At 45.5% G+C, this 19,151-nt stretch overlaps 1 protein-coding gene across 6 annotated transcripts in view; it reads left to right on the top strand.

The window, feature by feature from the left end:
* The window catches only part of RTKN2 (rhotekin 2), a 42,929-nt gene extending 24,580 nt beyond the window's left edge, over positions 1 to 18,349 (top strand). For 4 of the 6 annotated variants that reach the window (XM_081956521.1, XM_081956522.1, XM_081956524.1 and 1 more), the window contains 3 exons: positions 1,183 to 1,348; positions 8,937 to 9,044; positions 10,363 to 12,701. In XM_081956521.1, coding sequence (XP_081812647.1) covers positions 1,183 to 1,348; positions 8,937 to 9,044; positions 10,363 to 10,568 — 480 coding nt within the window. In that variant the 3' untranslated portion in view covers positions 10,569 to 12,701. Of the gene's footprint in view, positions 1 to 1,182; positions 1,349 to 8,936; positions 9,045 to 10,362; positions 12,702 to 18,122 lie in introns of those variants that run through there. The other 2 variants (XM_081956523.1, XM_081956525.1) reach the window with 2 other exon arrangements.
* The last annotated feature ends 802 nt before the right edge of the window (positions 18,350 to 19,151 follow it).

The raw sequence follows: 19,151 nt of genomic DNA, 5'->3' as shown, positions 1-19,151 counted from the left end.
TCCTGACTTCTTGTCAAGTATTGTCTGCTACAGCAAGGCGTTTGGAAGATATCGGCCTGGCAGCTTGCTTAAATCTATTCTGCTACAGAAGCTGCTTTCAAATAAAATCCTTAATAGGCAGTTCCTTGGAGGTTTTCCCTCTGCTGCAGATGCACTGCAGCCTCGGAAGGAGGGGCCTATTACTGCTGAAATCAGCATCTTCCATCCCTTGAATAATCAAAGGAAGAATAAAGTGGTTTTTATCAGAGAACAGCTTTTGCTTCGTGAAAGCATTTGTGGCACGAGACATGGCACAGATGCTAAATGAACTGTTGGAAGAAATGTCCTTCTGGCTTCAGTTCCAAGTGGGGAAAAAGACACTGGAAAGATGGTTTTAATGGTGGACAGGATCACATGCCTTGAAGATGTTGGGTGAAGTAAAAAAAGGGAAGAGATACTGAGAGTCCCTGAGTTTTATGCCCTCTCTGGGCTATTGAATTTGAGCATGTATTCTGATTGGTTGTCAGACTCCCATGGGGCCATGCAGGGGCAACTCTGTAGGATGTCCTGAGTCCCAGGCTTGATTGACTCTTGCTGGGTGATGATGTAATGAAAGGGCTTTGGGATTCCTATTATGGCTCTGCCTGAAGGAGGTAGATCTTTGTTATGTAGAATAGACTGGCTCAGGCCTTAAAATAAAGGTGGGAGGGGGATGAGTTCCTGGTGGGAACGCCGTGGGAATGCCCACCATTCTAAACTATTGAATGCAAAACTCCTTGCCTTAATTTTCTACTGGTCTCTATGGTTACCTGCATTAACCGGAGGCCAGATTTATGGATGCATAACTTAATCTTCTATTTTTAGAATGAAAGGTTTAAAATGAACAAATGCACCAGACAAGCTGCAAACAGCTCCGTGGATTTCAAACAACTGTAGAGCCTCTTTTAAAAAAAATCTGTGAAAATATTCTGCATGTTGTGTTGGACTGTCAGTTCTTGGGACATTTATTTATTTATTTTTCCACCAGGATAATAAGATGTAAAAAAAATAATAAAGCTGCACATTGAAGGGTTGCTTGGGTGGATGGACACGCAAGAGAAGAGCAGAAAGTGTGATGTGTGTGTGTGTTTCAGCTGAAACCAGGTTAAAAGAGATCACACAATGTGCGCAAGGGAACAGTATGGTTTTTTGTGTAACGTTTAGGAGACTCACATTCGTCCTGTGGATAAAGGAGCTGGGGAAAAAGCCAACCTTTTCTCCATCATCAACCCTGAGCCTGGCGAGGCCACAGCTCAGATTTTCCAAGCAGAAAACTGCCAAGATCTTTGCAAGTGGATGGAAGCTTTCTCGCAGCACTTTTTTGATTTCAGTAAGTGGCTCGTCTTCCTTTTTCCTGGTCGGAGGAAAGTGTGCAAACTTAGATTAACAAAGTTGGAAGGGACCTTGTAGCTCATCTAGACCAATCCCTCACCCAAGCAGGAGACCCTACACCATTTTTGACAGGTAGCAGTACAGACGCTTCTTGAAAGCTTCCAGTGATGAAGCTCCCAGAACTTCCGAAGGCAACTTCTGTTCCATGGGTTGTTTGTTCTCACTGTCAGAAAGTTCCTTCTTATTTCTAGGTTGAATATCTCTCCTTGTTCAGTTTCCATCCATTATTCCTTGTCTGGCCTTTGGGTGCTTTGGAAAATAGCTTGACCCCCTCCTCTCTGTGGCAGCCCCTCAAATATTGCAACACTGCTATCCTATCTCTCCTGGTCCTTCTCTTCACTAGGCTAGCCATGCCCGGTTCCTGCAACTGTTCATCGTATGTTTTAGTCTCCAGTCCCTTAATCATCCTGGTTGCTCTCCTCTGCACTCTTAGAGTCTCAACATCTTTTTTATAGAGTGGTGACCAAAACTGGATGCAGTATTCTAACACCCTGGTTGCCCTTGCACAACAGCCTCAACATTTGCAACCCCCCCTCCCCTCCGTAGCCATAATGGAATTTGACAAAACTGGCAGAATCTGGCTTTTGGGCCCTCCCCTCAGAGGGAGGGCCCAAAAGCCAAATAACAATAGCACTTAAAACTTATATACCGCTTCACAGGGCTTTTACAGTGATACACGTTTTTATGGGGAAAACACTTATTCTGAAATGGAATTGCTAGTATTTAAATATGGAGAATGGAGAATATTGGCCTCTTTTTTTTTGTAATAAGTTTTTTATTTTATTTTATAACATACAAAAAATCCAATTTTAGAACGGAAGCAATAATATCTAATCCCGAAAGAAGAAACTAACCTACAGGAAATCCAAAACTACAGACCAATTTCATTACTAAATTCCAATTATAAAATATTTGCAGCAATTATGGCAGCAAGAATTAAATGAACAAATACACCCGAAGCAAAACGGATTTTTATCTCACAGACACATTAAAAATAATACAAGAGTCATCCTAGACATAATAGAATATTACAAGGTGCATCCAGAAAAATAAATGGTACTGGTTTTCCTTGATGCACAAAAAGCATTCGACAACCTAATTTGGAAATTTATAATAACACTATTAGACAGGATGAAATTCAGAGAAAAATTTACAAAAATGATAGAAAAACTTTATAACAGTCAGACAACCAAAGTTCTGATGAACGGAGAACTAACAGAGAAGATTGAAATAAAAAAGGGAGCCAGACAGGGATGCCCCCTTTCTCCTTTGCTGTTTATATTAACTCTTGAAATTTTATTAAATGAAATTAGGAAGGAACAGTGAATAAAAGGTTTGAGACTCAAAAATGAAGAATATAAGGCCCAAGCCTATGCCGATGACTTAGTATTTGTTCTAGAGGATTCGTTAGAATCCAGTCTGAAATTAATTCAAAAATTAGAAGAATATGGCGAAATGGCAGGACTAAAAATCAATAAAGGCAAAACAAAAATGATAACCAAGAACATGACAAAAAAGCAAGAAGAGGAACTGGAATTAGCAACTACAATGCAAATAACTAAGAAAGTGAAATAGTTGGAGATCTGGGTGTCTGCAAAATGTTCCACAATTAAAGACGATAATTATAATAAACTAGTGACACAAATAAAGAAAGATTTAGAAAGCTGGAAAAATATTCAGCTATCACTAATGGGACGTATAGCCACAGTCAAAATGAATATTTTACCAATATTTATTCTTGTTGCAAGCCGCACCTATTAACCCAGGTAAAACTTTCAAGAATTAAACAAAATAACCGCTAGGTTCATTTGGCAAGGACGAAAAGCGAGGATTAAACTAAAGTCAATGCAAGACAGCAAGGAGAGGGGAGGTCTAGCATTACCAAATTGGGAATTATACACATTAGTGGTAACAACATGGGTGAAGGATTGGATAGAGTTAAAGAATAAAAGAATTTTGATCTTAGAAGGCCATGATTTGCAAGCAGGCTGGCATACATTCCTATGGGATGATAAAAATAAAACGCACAAACATTTTCAAAAACATTTAATTAGAAGAACATTATTGCAAAACTGGCTCAAAATAAAAAAAATCCATGATGTGAAAATCCCGAATTGGCTATCACCGACAGAAAGGACGATCCATCCAAATTTTATAGATATGAATAAAATGCTAAGATACAGAGACTTAATTGACGGACAGGGAAATTTAAAAACAATTGAAGAATTGGCAGAACAAAACATGAAAGTTGACTGGCTAGCCTACTTGCAAATCAAAACTAAACACAATAATGATACTAAATTATATGACACCAAAACAGAAGAGGGAGCCGGACCTTGCAGGGATAACGGAGACCTGGTTGGGCCGCGAGGGGGGTCTCCCCCTCATGGAAATGTGCCCACCGGGGTACCGTGCATTTCATCAGCCTCGGGCCCTGGGTAGGGGTGGTGGGGTAGCGGTTATTGTAAGGGAAGGTCTGGAGCCGAGAGAGTTCACTGTGCCACAGATATCCGGGTGTGAGTCCCTATGCGTGAAGTGGGGCCCAGGGAAACAGTTGGGCTTGCTGATTGTATACTTGGCTCCTCGCTATGCATCAGCGGCCCTGCCAGAGCTCCTCGAGGTGATCACCGAGATGGCGGTTGAGACCTCCAAGCTATTGATTATGGGGGATTTCAACCTGCCGTCGACAGGGGGATCATCCGAGGTGGCTCGGGAGTTCATGGCTTCCATGACAGCCATGGACCTGACCCAAATAATTCAGGGCCCCACACACGAGGGACGTCACACGCTGGACCTTATTTTTGTCTCTGACCAGTGGAGGAGTGATCTGGGAGTAGGGGAACTAGTTATTACACCCCTGTCATGGTCAGATCACTCACTTCTCCGGCTCGACTTCCCGGGCGCTACTCCCCATCGCGGGGAGGCGGAACCGGAATGTCCTAGATGGTTCCGCCCCAGGCGCCTGATGGAACCTGACAGGTTCCAGACGGAGCTTGGGCCACTTCCTGTAGTCCTGACCCGCTCCCGGATGGAGGACCTGGTGGCCGCATGGAACAGTGCGGCTGCCGGGGCCTTGGACCGGGTTGCGCCTTTGCGGCCTCTCCTGCGGCAGCGATCCACCCAGGCCCCTTGGTTTACCGAGGAGCTGAGGGTGATGAAGCACCACAAGAGATGCCTAGAGAGTAGATGGAGATCTTCACGCTCTGAATCTGACCGAACACAGGTGAGAGCCTATTTACGGACCTACATTGTGGCATTAAGAGTGGCCAAGCGTCAATATTGTGCCGCTCTTATTGCGCCCGCAGACAACCGCCCTGCCGCCCTGTTTTGGGTGACCCGCTCCCTCCTTTTACAGAGGCCGCGGGAAGCCCCCTTGCAGGGTAGAGCAGAGGAATATCTGCAGGACAAAATCGCTCAGATCCGTAGCGAGTTGGTCCCCTTCAGTGGTCTAGGAGGGACGCCGGAGGCGAGTCTTGAGGGGCCACCCTGGGAGGAGTTTGACTCTGTTACTGCCGACGATATGGACAGGTTGCGTGGGCGACTGCGAGCCACTACATGTTTATTGGACCCGTGTCCCTCCTGGCTTATACTGGCATCCTGGGAGGTCACACGAGGCTGGCTCCAGGAGATAGTCAACGCCTCCTTGAGAGAGGGGTTCTTGCCAGCCGTCTTAAAAGAGGCGGTGGTGAGGCCCCTACTCAAGAAGCCTTCCCTGGACCCAGCTATATTAGCTAACTATCGTCCTGTCTCCAACCTCTGCTTTTTGGCGAAGGTTGTAGAGATTGTGGTGGCACAACAGTTCCCACGCCACTTGGAGGAAATTGATTATCTAGACCCGCGCCAGTCCGGTTTCCGGCCCGGCCACAGCACGGAGACGGCTTTGGTCGCGTTGGTGGATGATCTCTGGAGGGCCAGAGATGGGGGTTGCTCCTCCATCCTGGTCCTATTAGACCTCTCGGCTGCTTTTGATACCATCGACCATGGTATCCTATTGCATCGTCTAGAGGGGTTGGGGGTGAGGGGCACCGTTTTGCGGTGGTTCTCCTCCTACCTCTCTGGCCGAGCGCAATGTGTGCTGACAGGGGGGCAGAGGTCGACCCTGAGGCCGCTCACTTGTGGAGTGCCGCAGGGGTCGGTCCTCTCGCCTCTCCTATTCAACACATATATGAAGCCGCTGGGTGAGATCATTCGTGGTTTTGGGGTCGAGTACCATCTGTACGCTGACGACACTCAGCTGTACATCTCTACCCCGAACCACCCCAACAAGGCCGTCGAAATGATTTCCCGGTGCCTGGAGGCCGTACGGGTCTGGATGGGCAGTAACAGACTCAGGCTCAACCCCTCCAAGACGGAGTGGCTGTGGTTACCGGTGCCCCGGTTCAACCAGTGGGTTCCATCACTGGCCATCGGGGGCGAACAGCTGGCCCCCGTAGAGCGGGCACGCAATTTGGGCATCCTCTTGGATGCCCGGCTGTCAATGGATGACCATGTGACGGCCGTGGCAAGGGGGGCGTTCCACCAGGTTCGACTGGTGCGCCAATTGCGCCCCCTATTGGACCGGAGCGCCCTTCACACAGTCACCCATGCGCTAGTGACGTCCCAACTGGACTATTGTAATGCCCTCTACATGGGGCTTCCCTTGAGATGCACCCGAAGGCTGCAGTTGGTCCAGAATGCGGCCGCGTGGGCAATTATGAGAGGTACTAGGTACTCTCATGTAACACCTCTCCTGCACGGGCTGCACTGGCTACCTGTGGCTTTTCGGGTGCGTTTCAAGGTGTTGACTATCATCTTTAAAGCGCTCCATGGCACAGGACCTAGTTACCTGCGGGATCGCATCCTGCCCCATACATCCCTGCGGCCGATTCGCTCTCACAGGGAGGGACTCCTCCGGGTGCCGTCCACTAGGCAGTGCCAGCGGGCGACGCCCAGGAGTAGGGCCTTCTCTGTGATGGGCCCGACCCTCTGGAATGACCTCCCCCCCGATATTAGAATAACCACCGATCTCCGCTCCTTCCGTAAGAAGCTTAAGACCCACCTGTTCAACTTAGCTGGCCTGGCCTAACTATAGTTTTTGTGTCCCTCTAGCCTGTATTTTAAATTTTTAGGGGTAGGTTTTTAGGTTGTTTTAATTTTTATCATACTGTACAGCCTAGTATTTAATTTGATTTTACGGATATTTAAGAATATTTAATTTTGTATACTGTTTTTATTGTGTCGTCTATACACCACCGCCCCGAGTCCCTTCGGGGAGAGGGGGCGGTCTATAAATTTAATAAATATAATATATAAATATAACCACACAAATTGGATAAAATAATTCAAAGCTCAGATAGAAAGATGATAGGGAGAATATACAAATTTCTCCTGAAGCATAAAATGGAAGAGGAAATCGTGAAAGAACAAATGATAAAATGGGCACAGAACTTTGGCTATAATATTGAATTAGATAAATGGGAAAAATTTTGGGGAATAAATTTAAAAATGACACTATCAGTTGCATACAAGGAAAACCAGTACAAAATGTTTTACTGATGGCACCTGGCACCAACAAGGTTAGCTAAAACCTCAACAAATACCTCCCCAAAATGTTGGAAATGTGAATCAATACATGGAACATATTACCACTTATGGTGGACCTGTTAGGAGGCTAAAACCCTTTTGGAAAAGGATCAAAAAGTGGCTAGAGGCAATAACAGGTGTCAAAATAGAGTGGAAACCTGAAGTTTTTTTTATTAGGAATAATGACTGCGAAATACAAAAAAGAAATCCAGTATTTAATATTACATATAATTACGACGGCAAGGATTGCCTTTGCCCAGAAATGGAAAAACAAATTAATTCCAAGCGAAGATGAAATAATAAGAAAGGTTATGGACTGTGCTGAAATGGACAAACTAACTAAAGAAATCCAGGGAAAAGAAGAATCAGAATACTACCAGATATGGGATAAATGGTATAGATGGATGGAGGAAAGAAACAAGGATCAATTGAGCTACTAACCAGCCCAAACACTGTGAATCTCACCAAATAATAATAATAACAACAACAACAACCTAGGAAGCTGGCAGCAAACAGTAATTTGTAATGCATTTTTAAATGTTCAGTTGGCTAAGTTTCATGTTTAATGAATAAAGTATATAATAATAACAATAATAACAACAACAACAATAAAAAAACACCACCCTACATGGAACAACTTACATCCTCTACTGTTACTCTACCTTAATAGTTCCTAGGTCCTTGGTTAGGACTCAAGCTGTTGAGCTACCAACCAGCCCCAAAGGCTGTGAATCTCACATAATAATAATAATAATAATAATAATAATAATAATAATAATAATAATAATAATAATAATAATAATAATAATAATAATAATAATAATAATAATAATAATAATTATTATTATTATTATTATTATTATTATTATTATTATTATTATTATTATTTAGCTACAAACTGCATGAAGGCAAAAATTCAACATGTTACTACCAACCTGGTAACCACCGGCCAATCACCGGCCTGGCCTGAACAGAATAAAATAAATGATTAATTTAATTGTTAATTTTAATCTAATTTTTAAATTTTTATTGTTAATATTAATTGGGTTTGTTTTTGGATACTTTTAATTTCCTTTTTAACTTTTGTAATATGTGGTTTTTTTTAATGTTGTACGCCGCCCTGAGTCCTTTGGGAGAAGGGCGGCATATAAATCCAATAAACAAACAAACAAACAAACAACAGCAAATGTCACCTCTGTAATGAGAAAGATAAGACAGTTGACCACTTGATCAGTGGGTGCAGCAAAATTTCACAAACTGACTACCTACAACACCATGACCGCGTTGCTAAGATTATTCACTGGAAATTGTGCCAAAAGTTTGGATTTGAGTACAGCAAAAACCACTGGGACCATCAGGTTGAGAAGGTTTTAGAGAATGAGAAAGTCAAAATCTTGTGGGACTTCAGAATCCAGACTGACAGGCACTTGGCCTACAACACACCTGACATAACAATAATTGAAAAGAAAAAAGTATGGTTCATTGACATTGCAATACCTGGTGATGCACAAATTGAAGATAAACAGCAAGAAAAAAATCACAAAATACCGGGACTTGCAAATTGAGGTTGAGCGACTGTGGAAAAACAAATCATGTGTTGTCCCAATTGTAATTGGAGCCCTTGGAGCAATACCTAAAGGGCTACTTCGCTATTTGAAAATTATAAATTTACCTGACTTGAACATTCTGACTCTACAAAAAACCACCCCACTTGGAACAACTTCTATCCTGCGACGTTACCTTAACAGTTCTTAGGTCCTTGGTTAGGACTCGAGCTGTTGAGCTACCAACCAGCCCCAAAGGCTGTGAATCTCACCAAAGATTAACATCATAATAATAATAATAATAATAATAATAATAATAATAATAATAATAGTAGTAGTAGTAGTAGTAGTAGTAGTAGTAGTAGTAGTAGTAGTAGTAATATTTGTTTTAACTCGGCCTTTTTCCTGATTGCCATCCAGGTCAGTGGAAGCACTGCTGTGAAGAGTTCATGAGGATGGAGATACGGTCTCCTCAAAAGCCACCCCTGTTCTTGGCCAAAGAAGCTACTTCGGTTTACCAAGAGCTGAGTAAGTCGGAGTCAGCGAGCAACCTTAGCGCCCCAGGAGCAGGGGTGGAATCCAGCAGGTTCTGACAGGTTCTGGAGAACCGGTAGTAGAAATTTTGAGTAGTTTGGAGAACCGGCAAATGCTACCTCTGACTGGCCTCGCCCCATCTATTCTCTGCCTCCCGAGTCCCAGCTGATTGGGAGAGAATGTGGATTTTGCAGTATCCTCCCCCTGCCATGCCCACAAAGCCATGCCATGCCCACAAAGTCACGCCCACAGAACCGGTAGTAAAAAAAATTGGATTTCACCACTGCCCCAAAGCAAGATCAGCTTAGCCTTAGGAGGGCCCCCCACTGTCCATCTGGGATTTGCAGGGGCTGAAGGACAAGCAGGTAGACCTCTTTCCCTTTGGAGGATCTCTAGCGAGAAGAGCAACTCAGACCCCATTGGATAAAGAGATCTTTGTGGCTGGCAGATCCCTATTTTTGACAAGCCAGGTGTTTTTGATTTTTCTGGATGCCCGGTTTTCCTTTCATTGCTGCCTGTGCTCAACAGATCATCCAGAGCTGACAGACCATACTATTTTAGGATTGAAAGGGGCTTGGAGATCACCTAGTCCACCTCAACAGTACGTTATTTTTGGGAGAAGCCAAGAACCAAAAGGGCATAGACGGCAATATTACATTGTCAAGTTCTTTGGAGAATCTCCCCCTGCAAACTCAGCTGATCGAGAACTAATATTTGCAGATATTTCTTTTAGATCGGGAGGTCAAACTCCATTTCATTGACCTGGGGGGGGGGGGGGCTGGGGAGAGGTGGGCAGGGTGTGTGTGGCCAGCTTGACATCACATGTGTTGGGGATGTCTGTGGTGGCCTGAGCACTGTGCCACCAAGAACAGGATCCCGAGGACCGTTTTAGGCTGCAACGGCCTCCTGCAATCCTCTGCCAGTGTAAATGGAGCTCCGGAGGATCTCGCATGCGGCCCTCCCGAGCTCCATTTTCATTGGCAGAGGCACCATGGGCTGGTCCTTTGCTTTTCCAGGGCGGCCCTGCGGGCCAGATCTAAGCACTCCGTGGGCCAGATCTGCCCTCTGGGCCTTGAGTTTAACATCCCTTTTTTAGATTAATACAAATAATAGAAGAGCGATATGCCTTGCATCTCAACTAGGAAGTGCTAATTTTTCTTTCTCAAGGAATTTTGGCTGTTCCATTTTTTTTAAGGGTTGGTAATCAAAGGAGGGGTCATGTCTGGGAGATGAAGTTCTCAACCGTGGGGCCGGTGGTGCGGCCCAGCTCCACTTTTGTGACCCTTCTCTTGTGTTGTCTTTAATGTGCCAGGCATTGATTCACCGGTGAAGCCTTTAGTTGCAAGAGCTCAACATGAGGAGGAGGAAGAGGAGGAAAGCAGGGTGGCCTTGTTTGTTGGCTTGGATGAGGCGGACATGTCCGGTGGTTCTTCTCTGAAGCAGAGTGAGAGCAGCCCCCAAGGAAGCCGCGACTCTGAGGGGACAAGCAAAGGAAGGGAGCCGCCTTCCAGGCCCTGATCTGGCTCTCCACAGCCCTGCGCCCAGAAGGAGGCCTCCAAACCACAGCCTCTGGCATGCTGGCACAGCTCCTGTGCCTCCCTCTTTCCCTCTTCCTCTCTCCCTCCCCCCTCTTTCACTCCCGATTCTCTCCCCCCTCACTTTTCATCCCCCCTCTCTCTGCCTCTCCCTCTCTTTCCTCCCTCTCTTTCCCTCCCCCTCTCTCCCTCCCTTCCCTCTCTCTCCCTTCCCACTCTCCTCCCTCTCCCTCCCTTCCTCTCTCTCCCTCTCTCCCTCCCTCCCTTTCCCTCCCCACTCTTTCTCTCCCCACTCTCTCCTTTTCTCTCTCCCCCCTCTCCCTCCTTCCCTTTCTCTCCCACCATCCATCCCTCCCTCTCTTCCTCTCCCCCTCCCCCTCCCTCCCTCTTCCTCCCTCCCTCTCTTTTTAGTGAAGATACAAATTGGCCGCATCCTTCAGCCCCGGAATTACCTCAAGGGCTCAAGTGATTCCAGAAGCTTTTTTTGATAAAACTTTTTAAAACAAGGCCATATTAAACTCTTGCCTTTTGCTCAACCAGCCTCTCCCCCACCCCCAACCCCTGGGAAGCCCTTAGCTTAATGGAGAAGAGTCTTCATTTCTTTCTCTAAAGCCTTCCTCGGCATTACCTGGAGCAGGAAGTGTCTGCGGGCCTGGCCAGCTGCCGCTCTTCCCAGGGTCAGGTGGCAGGGAGACAGGCTCTGAGCCCCCAGACTGATGGCTTTGCCCGCTTAGGCATGGCCTTGCTTCCTGGCCCCTGACCCTTCCTTCGGCCTGGGCGATGGAGGATAGGAGAGCCATGGAGGGGCCTCCCTTTTATCTGCTGTTTCTGCCAGTCCTTCCTGTTGTGGTGGATTGGTTCCCGGTGGCATCCCTTGGACTGGGCAGCTCATACAATTTGGGGATCCTTACCCACCCCCATCTGTGGGGCCATAAGAGGAAAGCAGCCTCACTTTGCCAAGGCCTCCTGCAGAGACTGACCAGGAGCCCCAGATGGTGGGGTTGACCTCACCAGGCAAATGAACATCTGCACGGCTTCGCCTTCTGATCTATTATCTATTATCTAAAAGATCCTCTAGTGCGTGGATCTCCCAGAGCTGCTAGGTTGCTAGGTTGGATCTACTTAAAACAGGACGAGCTGTTCCCACTGTGAATATGGTGGGACGGAAGAGCTAATTGGCACCCGAGAGGGTCAGACGCCCCCTCCCTGCGTTTGTCAAAGCCCCCATCTGAATTAAATTCTTACAAGCTAAAGGGTGTAGTATTTTTAGCTCAAATACTAATGTTCCCGAATAATTTCCACCGCCAGTAGTGGAAAATTGGATGGGTTGGATGGGTTTATATTAGGAAGAGAAAGGGTGGCTCAGTGGCTAAGATGCTGAGCTTGTCAATCGAAAGGTCAGCAGTTCAGCGGTTTGAATCCCTAGCACCGCGTAATGGAGTGAGCTCCCATTACTTGTCTCAGTTTCTACCAACCTAGCAGTTCCAAAGCGGGTAAAAAATGCAAGTAGAAAAATAGGGCCACCTTTGGTGGGAAAGTAACAGCATTCCGTGTGCCTTAGGCGTTCAGTCATGCTGGCCACATGACCATGGAGACATCTTCGGACAGCGCTGACTCTTTGGCTTTGAAACGGAGATGAGCACTGCCCCCTAGAGTCGGGAACTTCTAACACATATGTGCGAGGGGAACCTTTACCTTTACCTATATTAGGAAGAATTGGATGCTGCATTCTAAACAGAATCGAAAGAGATAATTTACATGGAAATAATATCAGAGCTTTTCTTCTGCTCACTGGAACTGGTACAACGTAAAGGTACTTCTCTCAAATCTCTTCTTTTTAAGGACTCTTAATTTCCACAAGTTTGACTTTTATCAGAGAAACAGCTCTTGGTTGGTTACGGACTGCATCTTCTGTGGAGCAAATGAAAACAAGGACTTTAGCTGTTAGCACAGTAGTTTGTGGCTGTTCATTGAGTTGTATTTTCTGCCTGTATTATTTTTATTGTAATGTGTGAGATTCATTACATACTGTGGAGGTTTGTGTCTTTTTTTTTAACTAGTGTGTTTTTTAAAAAAATAAATAAATAAAGGAATTGTAGCAAAGTGGTAAAGGAAATGTCATCTGAGATTAATGCTGTCTAATCCCATAATGAGATCGCAGAATCCCTTTTAAATTGCAAATCCCTGTCTTAACAATCTATTATTTTATTTACCGTACTTTTCAGAGTATAAGACATACTTTCCCCCCACTAACAATGGTGAGAATTGTGGTGCGTCTTATACACCGAATGTTGCCGAAATCCCACCCACCTGCCAGCCTCCACTCTTTGGCTGTTTTCAGCCTCCACATGTCGCATTTTTGGCCTCCAAGCATTGCGTTTTTTGGCTGGTTCCAGGCGGTGGGGATCGGCAGCAGCAAATGGGCCGCGCTGAACGGGCTATGGTAGTGGCAAATTGGCTGTGGCGGCAAACGGGCGAATGGGCCGCAGCGGTGGCGGCAAACGGGCCACAGCGAATGGGCGGCCGTGATGAATGGGCTGTGGCAGTGCCGAACGAGACTTGACGAATGGGCCAGATGGATGCTGGGAGGCAAGGGCAGATTTTTTTCTTGTTTTCCTCCCCCAAATAGGTACGTCTTATAGTCTGGAGCATCATATACACCAAAAAATACGGTAAGTCATAGAAAATCCACAATGGTGTCTAAATTCCCATAAACCACCACTATCATCATGTCTGCTCCATCCAAAATTTCCCCAACAATTGCATCTCCTTCCCCAAATCCTAAGTTGGGCTGCTATGACTTTTGACCATAATTCTGGGTCCAATTAAAAAGTCCCCTGTCTTGTTTTTATAAATAACCCAAGGCAGTGAACATTCCTGGTCCTTCTCCAATTTTCCGCATAACTGCACCCCATGAGATAGGTTGGGGGAAGAGAGTGTGACTACCCAAAGTTTCATGTCTCAGGTGCGAGTTTCACCTTCTCTAGCATGGTGTCTTCGCCATTAGGCCAAACTGCCTCTGTTAGTTGTTAATGTTTGATAAGTCACCCAGCCTCCACCCAAGGCAGTTTACTCTCCAAAGGAATGCCTAGTATGAAAAGTGGAACATGTAGTAAGGCCCCTAAAAGATATCATGCATGGAGGTTCAAGCCAGAGCATGTTCTCTTTGTAGGAAATCCCTGGCATTTGAGTGGCAGATTTAAAATCATCGCTTTCCGCCTCAACTGCTAAGTCAGAGGTGGGCCACTATGGCTCTTTTTATGACCTGGGGGCTTCAATTCCCAGCCATATGCCTCAAACCTGCTCTAGGCACTAAGTGTGTACTGTTGGAAGAAATGTCCTTCTGGGTTCAGTTCCAAGTGGGGAGAAAGACACTGAAAACATGGAGGCTGTTTGGAAAGCTGGTTTTAATGGTGGACAGGATCACCTGCCTTGGAAATCTTGGGTGAAGGAGAAAAAAGGGAGGAGATGCTGAAGTCCCTGGGTTTTATGCCCTCTCTGGGCTTTTGAATTTGAGCTTGCATTCTGATTAGTTGTCAGACTCCCATGGGGCCATGCAGGGGAAACTCTGAAGGCTGTCCTGAGTTCCAAGCTTGGTTGACTTGCTGGGTGGTGGTGTAATGAAAAGACTTTGGGATTCCTATTATAGTTCTGCCTGAAGGAGGTAGATCTTTGTTATGTAGAATAGACTGGCTCAGGCCTTAATGATCCATTGACAAAGGTGGGAGGGGGATGAGTTCCTGGTGGGAACACCTGCATTTTTTTCCACTTTATGTCATATGCACTTGGTCATTTTCCAAAAATGTTTTAGTGGTTGCTATGGGGGATGTGGGCTGCAAAGCCACCGTTATTCCATTGCTCTTCAGTCTGTGCTGAATGCTTTCAAAGGTTTCTACAACTAATGCTTTTGTTCTGACCCAGCCTTAGCAGAAGCAAGAAGCAGACTCCTTGTCCCGAAAAATCCCTCTTTATTTATCTCCTGTGAATTAATTGCATTCACACACCGAGAAGTCCAGGCAATAGTCCTTAGCAATTCCTTGCAATAATTGCCAGATTGCTGCAAATTAAGTTCTGGTAAGTAGCCTCTGTGGCACAAAACACGATGAGCCAAATCTTCAGAAATCCGAACTGTTGTCTCCTGCGACCACCACTCCCCTTTCCTTCTCTTTATTCCCCAGCCAGGGAGGGGCTATTCAGCATCCACGTATGCTTTGCTTCCCAAGTTGACTCTTTATTTTCCATTGTTCTCTTCTCCTAACATCTCTGCATATACGTGCATCTGGAACAGGCCCCAGCTGTTCTTCCTCCACACTCAGCCTCCAAAGGCAGCTGCCTCTCTGGTGGCGGGGAAATGTTGGATGGGCCTGGCTCTATCTCTGCTTCCGACGCAGAGCATCCATCAGAGCCTTCCCCAGACTCCAGAACTGGCCCACATTCTTCCCCAACCTCCTCATTGTCCGAGTCTGCCGCCAGCTCTGCTGGCAGCTGGCAGGCCACAACAGCTTTTGCCAACAAAAGCTGAGAATGTTGCAAATCTTCCGTCTTGTTTTTTGTTATTGCAAAAGAACCGCCTTAAGAGATCTGTTCTTCCACTAGATTAGACTAGACTAGACCTCTGGGGTTATTTTGCGCAATTCATCCATGTTCACCAAAATTCCTGGTTGAAGCCTGATTGATAGCTGTTTGTAGTTTGTGATGTCTTGAAGGCATTTTACAATGGGATGATGTAGTTACAGCCAACAGCCACTAGGTGTCATGTGCATCTCCACTACTGAATTTGCAAAACTGAAGAATTTAGCTTCAATTTAGCTCCTTTGTAGGATCCTTTGCCAAAGGAAATTGTATAAAGAGATAGAAATCAGAATTTTATAGCACTTTTTCCTGAGAGAAGGAGATGGTGTTAATTGCATGTAATCTACCTGTTGATTTTAATTAAGGTTTCTGCCAGTATGTTTGACACCTGAACTGAAATTATAATTACTTTGTATTTTGTAGTTAACATATTTAACTAGAGGGATCTAAATTATAACAGAAAAGTGATCCCCATCCTTGTGGTTTCTAAATATGCTGGGCCTGCAGTTGCAAGAATTAAGAATTGCCCAAAGTGCATCTAAAGAGCACCAGGTTGAGAAGGCTGACTTACATGGGAAGAGCAATATATTACAGAGTATCTTTGAGAATCAGATCTGGCAACTTGACATGGCGAGTATATATATATACCATATTTTTCAGAGTATAAAATGCACCTTCCTCCCCCCCCCTCAAAAAGAGGGTGAAAATCTGGTTGTGCCTTATACACTGAAGCATTTTTATGCATTCTATAGCATTTTTGGCCTCCCCTTTGCAAAAATGGACGTGCAGAGGGTTTTGGATGGTTGCAAAGTGCTCCTGGGGCCGCACAGCCCCCATGAGCATTCTACAAGCACCCCAAAGCTCTGCATGCCCTCCTCCTTTTTTTGCAAAAAAAATTTACCTCTTCAAAATCTTGGTGTGTCTTATACTCGGGTGCATCTTATAGTCCGAAAAATACAAGAGATCTTACCCTCCATCTCTAACAGTGATTCTGTTGGCCACCCATCACATTCGTGACCCTGGGAGAGTCAGTGGAGATGAGAACTTTGCCTCCTGAGATTCCTTTTTCTTTGTATTTTATATTTCTCTGAAATTTAATAAAGTTTTTTTGGGGGAAGAGAAAGCTTTCCCATATGGAGACAGAAGTAGGTGGAGAGGACAGTAAATAGACAAAAAAAAAGGAAGAGCTATCTCATTTTCCTATTCACTTAGCTAGGGGTGTCAAACTCGCTTTCATTGAAGGCCACATCAGATTTGTGTTAGACTTCGGGGGAGCGGGGGGGCATGGCTGGGGTGGGCCTGGCCAACTCAATGTCACTTGGGGGTGACCTTGGTGGCCCAAACCCTCTGCCAGCAAAAACCCTCTGCCAGCTCTCCCAAGCTCTGTTTCCGTCTGCGATGCCCTCTTGCAACCACCTGCCAGTGAAAACAGAGCCTGGGAGAGCCGCACGCAGCCCTCGTGAGCTCCGTTGTCAGTTGCAATGGCCTCCTGCAACCCTCTGCCAGCGAAAATGTTATCGCTGGCAGAGGCACCACGGGCTGGTCCTTCGCTATTTCCAGGGCGGCCCCGTGGGCCAGATTTAAGCACCTCACGGGCCGGATCCAGCCCCCAAGCCTTGAGTTTGACACCCCTGCACTTATCCCCAGAAAAAAAAGGCATCATTTTCAGTTGAACACATTGGCTAGCTCTCAGTTAGATTGTTGAATGACAAAGGAACAGCCAGTACATGTTTGATAAATGATTTTGCAAATAAAAATGAACCACTATGCAATTTAAAAAGTGTGTGTGTGTGTGTGTGTGTGTGTTTAGCACAGGGGCCAGCAACCTTAAACACTCAAAGAGCCATAAGGGTCCTAAACGGAAGCCTTCCATTCAATTCTGGAGCCAACCGGAAGTCCAGTTCCCCCACCATAGAGTCTCCTCCTAGCTCAGCGTCCCTTTTTCCTCTACCTGTCCCAACGGAAAGCCCTATCAATTTTGGAGCCGACCGGTGACAGGGAGCTGCAGCAGAGGGATGAAAGAGCCACATGCGGCTCCAGAGCCGCAGGTTGCCGTTCCCTGATACAGCAGATTATGAATGGGACTCTGGTTTAGATACAGATTCCCTTCAGTACAAGGCCAGGATGAGAGGAAAGGGCTCAGCAATCGCTTTATATTCAGACTAACCCATCTTAGCTTGCCAGGAGAATGAACTCGAACAAGAAAGCTCATTAACATTGCCTTGAGCCTTTTGGAGGAAGGACACGGCATTTAAATGAAATTAGGCTGGGATTAATCGGAAACAAATTGTTCCTCAGTCTGGAATCTTGCAGTGGATGGGACCCTCTTGCAAATTTATCAAGTGGTTAACTGAGGCTACCATCAGTTAACCATTAACCATCAGTTAATTTCCCATTTAAATGTATGCATGGGAAAATTTTTGCAAGTCGCAGTGCCCCCTTTCCAAATAAACACGCAAATCATTGAAAAAGGAAGAAAGTATTTGGTGCTTCTAGCCCGAGTGCAACTATTTTGGATTTTAAGGTAAAGGTTCCCCTTGCACATACTGTATGTGCTAGTCATTCCCGACTCTAGGGGGCGGTGCTCATCTCCATTTCAAAGCCGAAGAGCCAGCACTGTCTGAAGATGTCTCCGTGGTCACGTAGTCGGCATGACTAAACACCAAGGGAACGCTGTTCCCTTCCCACCAAAGGTGGTCCCTATTTTTCTACTTACATTTTTACATGTTTTCGAACTGCTAACTTTGCAGAAGCTGGGACAAGTAACAGGAGCTCACTCCATTACATGGCGCTAGGGATCCGAACCACTGAACTGCCAACCTTTCTGATTGACAAGCTCAGCATCTTAGCCACTGAGCCTCCGTGGTTACCTCGGTTCTAATTCAGTTGCTTTTGCAGTTCAATTCATATTCTGTGCCCTGGTTCTCTCTACTGCTCCTTGCAAGCCTTTTCTCCTTTTTTTAAGCCCTGGAGAAATCAACTTTCATCTCTAGAGACTCCAGGCAAGCAAGAAAAGTCAGGTTTAAGCCTGACAAAAAGAGGACAAACTGAAAAGGAAAACCAGAGGCAGATTCCTCATTAACTACAGATGAATCATACTGAAGATGGCTCATGTGATCAACGTCACATGTTCTGCTGCAGCTGGGTTCTTCCCAGGTCACTTTCACATCTGCCTCACCATGGCAACTAAATTCCAAGAAAACATCATTTCTTGTATTACAGAATATCATTTTTTTAAAAAAAAAAAAAGCCCACCTGGGATGATGCTCCAACTTTCAGGAACTTTCTGACTTCTTCCTAGAACGGTCTTTTAATTGACGTCACATATTTCATCCGAGGATGCGTCAGTGAGTCAAATAAATTCGTGCCATAAAGTTTAATCATCGTAGCTTAAGTGCTGACCCGTCCTAGACTTGACCCAAGCTTTCTGTCTTTTCCTGTAAACACTTTGAGCAAGGCCCGAAAGGAATCTGATATCCAGAGGAAAAAGCATACTTGGCTCCAGATCAGCTCTTCTCCTCAGAAGATGCTGAATTACACCACCCATCCTCTGTAGCTTGTATGATTGGCACCCGTGGGAGATTCCTGTGTGGGGAAGTCCCCCTCCCCCTTCTGGAGAGTGAAATATTTTGGGGAATATTAAAAGAGGTAGAATATTATATTTCCCCAAAGCAGAAATGGAGAAACATGTTCTTAAAGGCAGAAAGCAGCCTCCAGTCTTTCTTAATAGCCTCCAGCAGATGCCTGAAAGGGATGTGGTGGCTCAGTGGCTAAAATGCTTGACTTGTTGATCAGCAGTTCAGTGGTTCGAATCCCTAGCGCTGTGTAACGGAGTGAGCTCCCGTTACTTGTCCTCGCTTCTGCCAACCGAGCAGTTCGAATGCATGTAAAAATGCAAGTAGAAAAATATGAACCACATTTGGCAGGAAGGTAACAGCGTTTTGTTCGCCTACGGCATTTAGTATGCCGGCCACATGACCACGGAGATGTCTTT

This window comes from Natrix helvetica (genome assembly GCF_964273705.1).
Source record: "Natrix helvetica genome assembly, chromosome: 5".
NCBI lineage: Eukaryota > Metazoa > Chordata > Lepidosauria > Squamata > Natricidae > Natrix > Natrix helvetica.
Note: the sequence above shows the minus strand (reverse complement) of the source record. Positions and strands in the feature narration are given on the sequence as shown.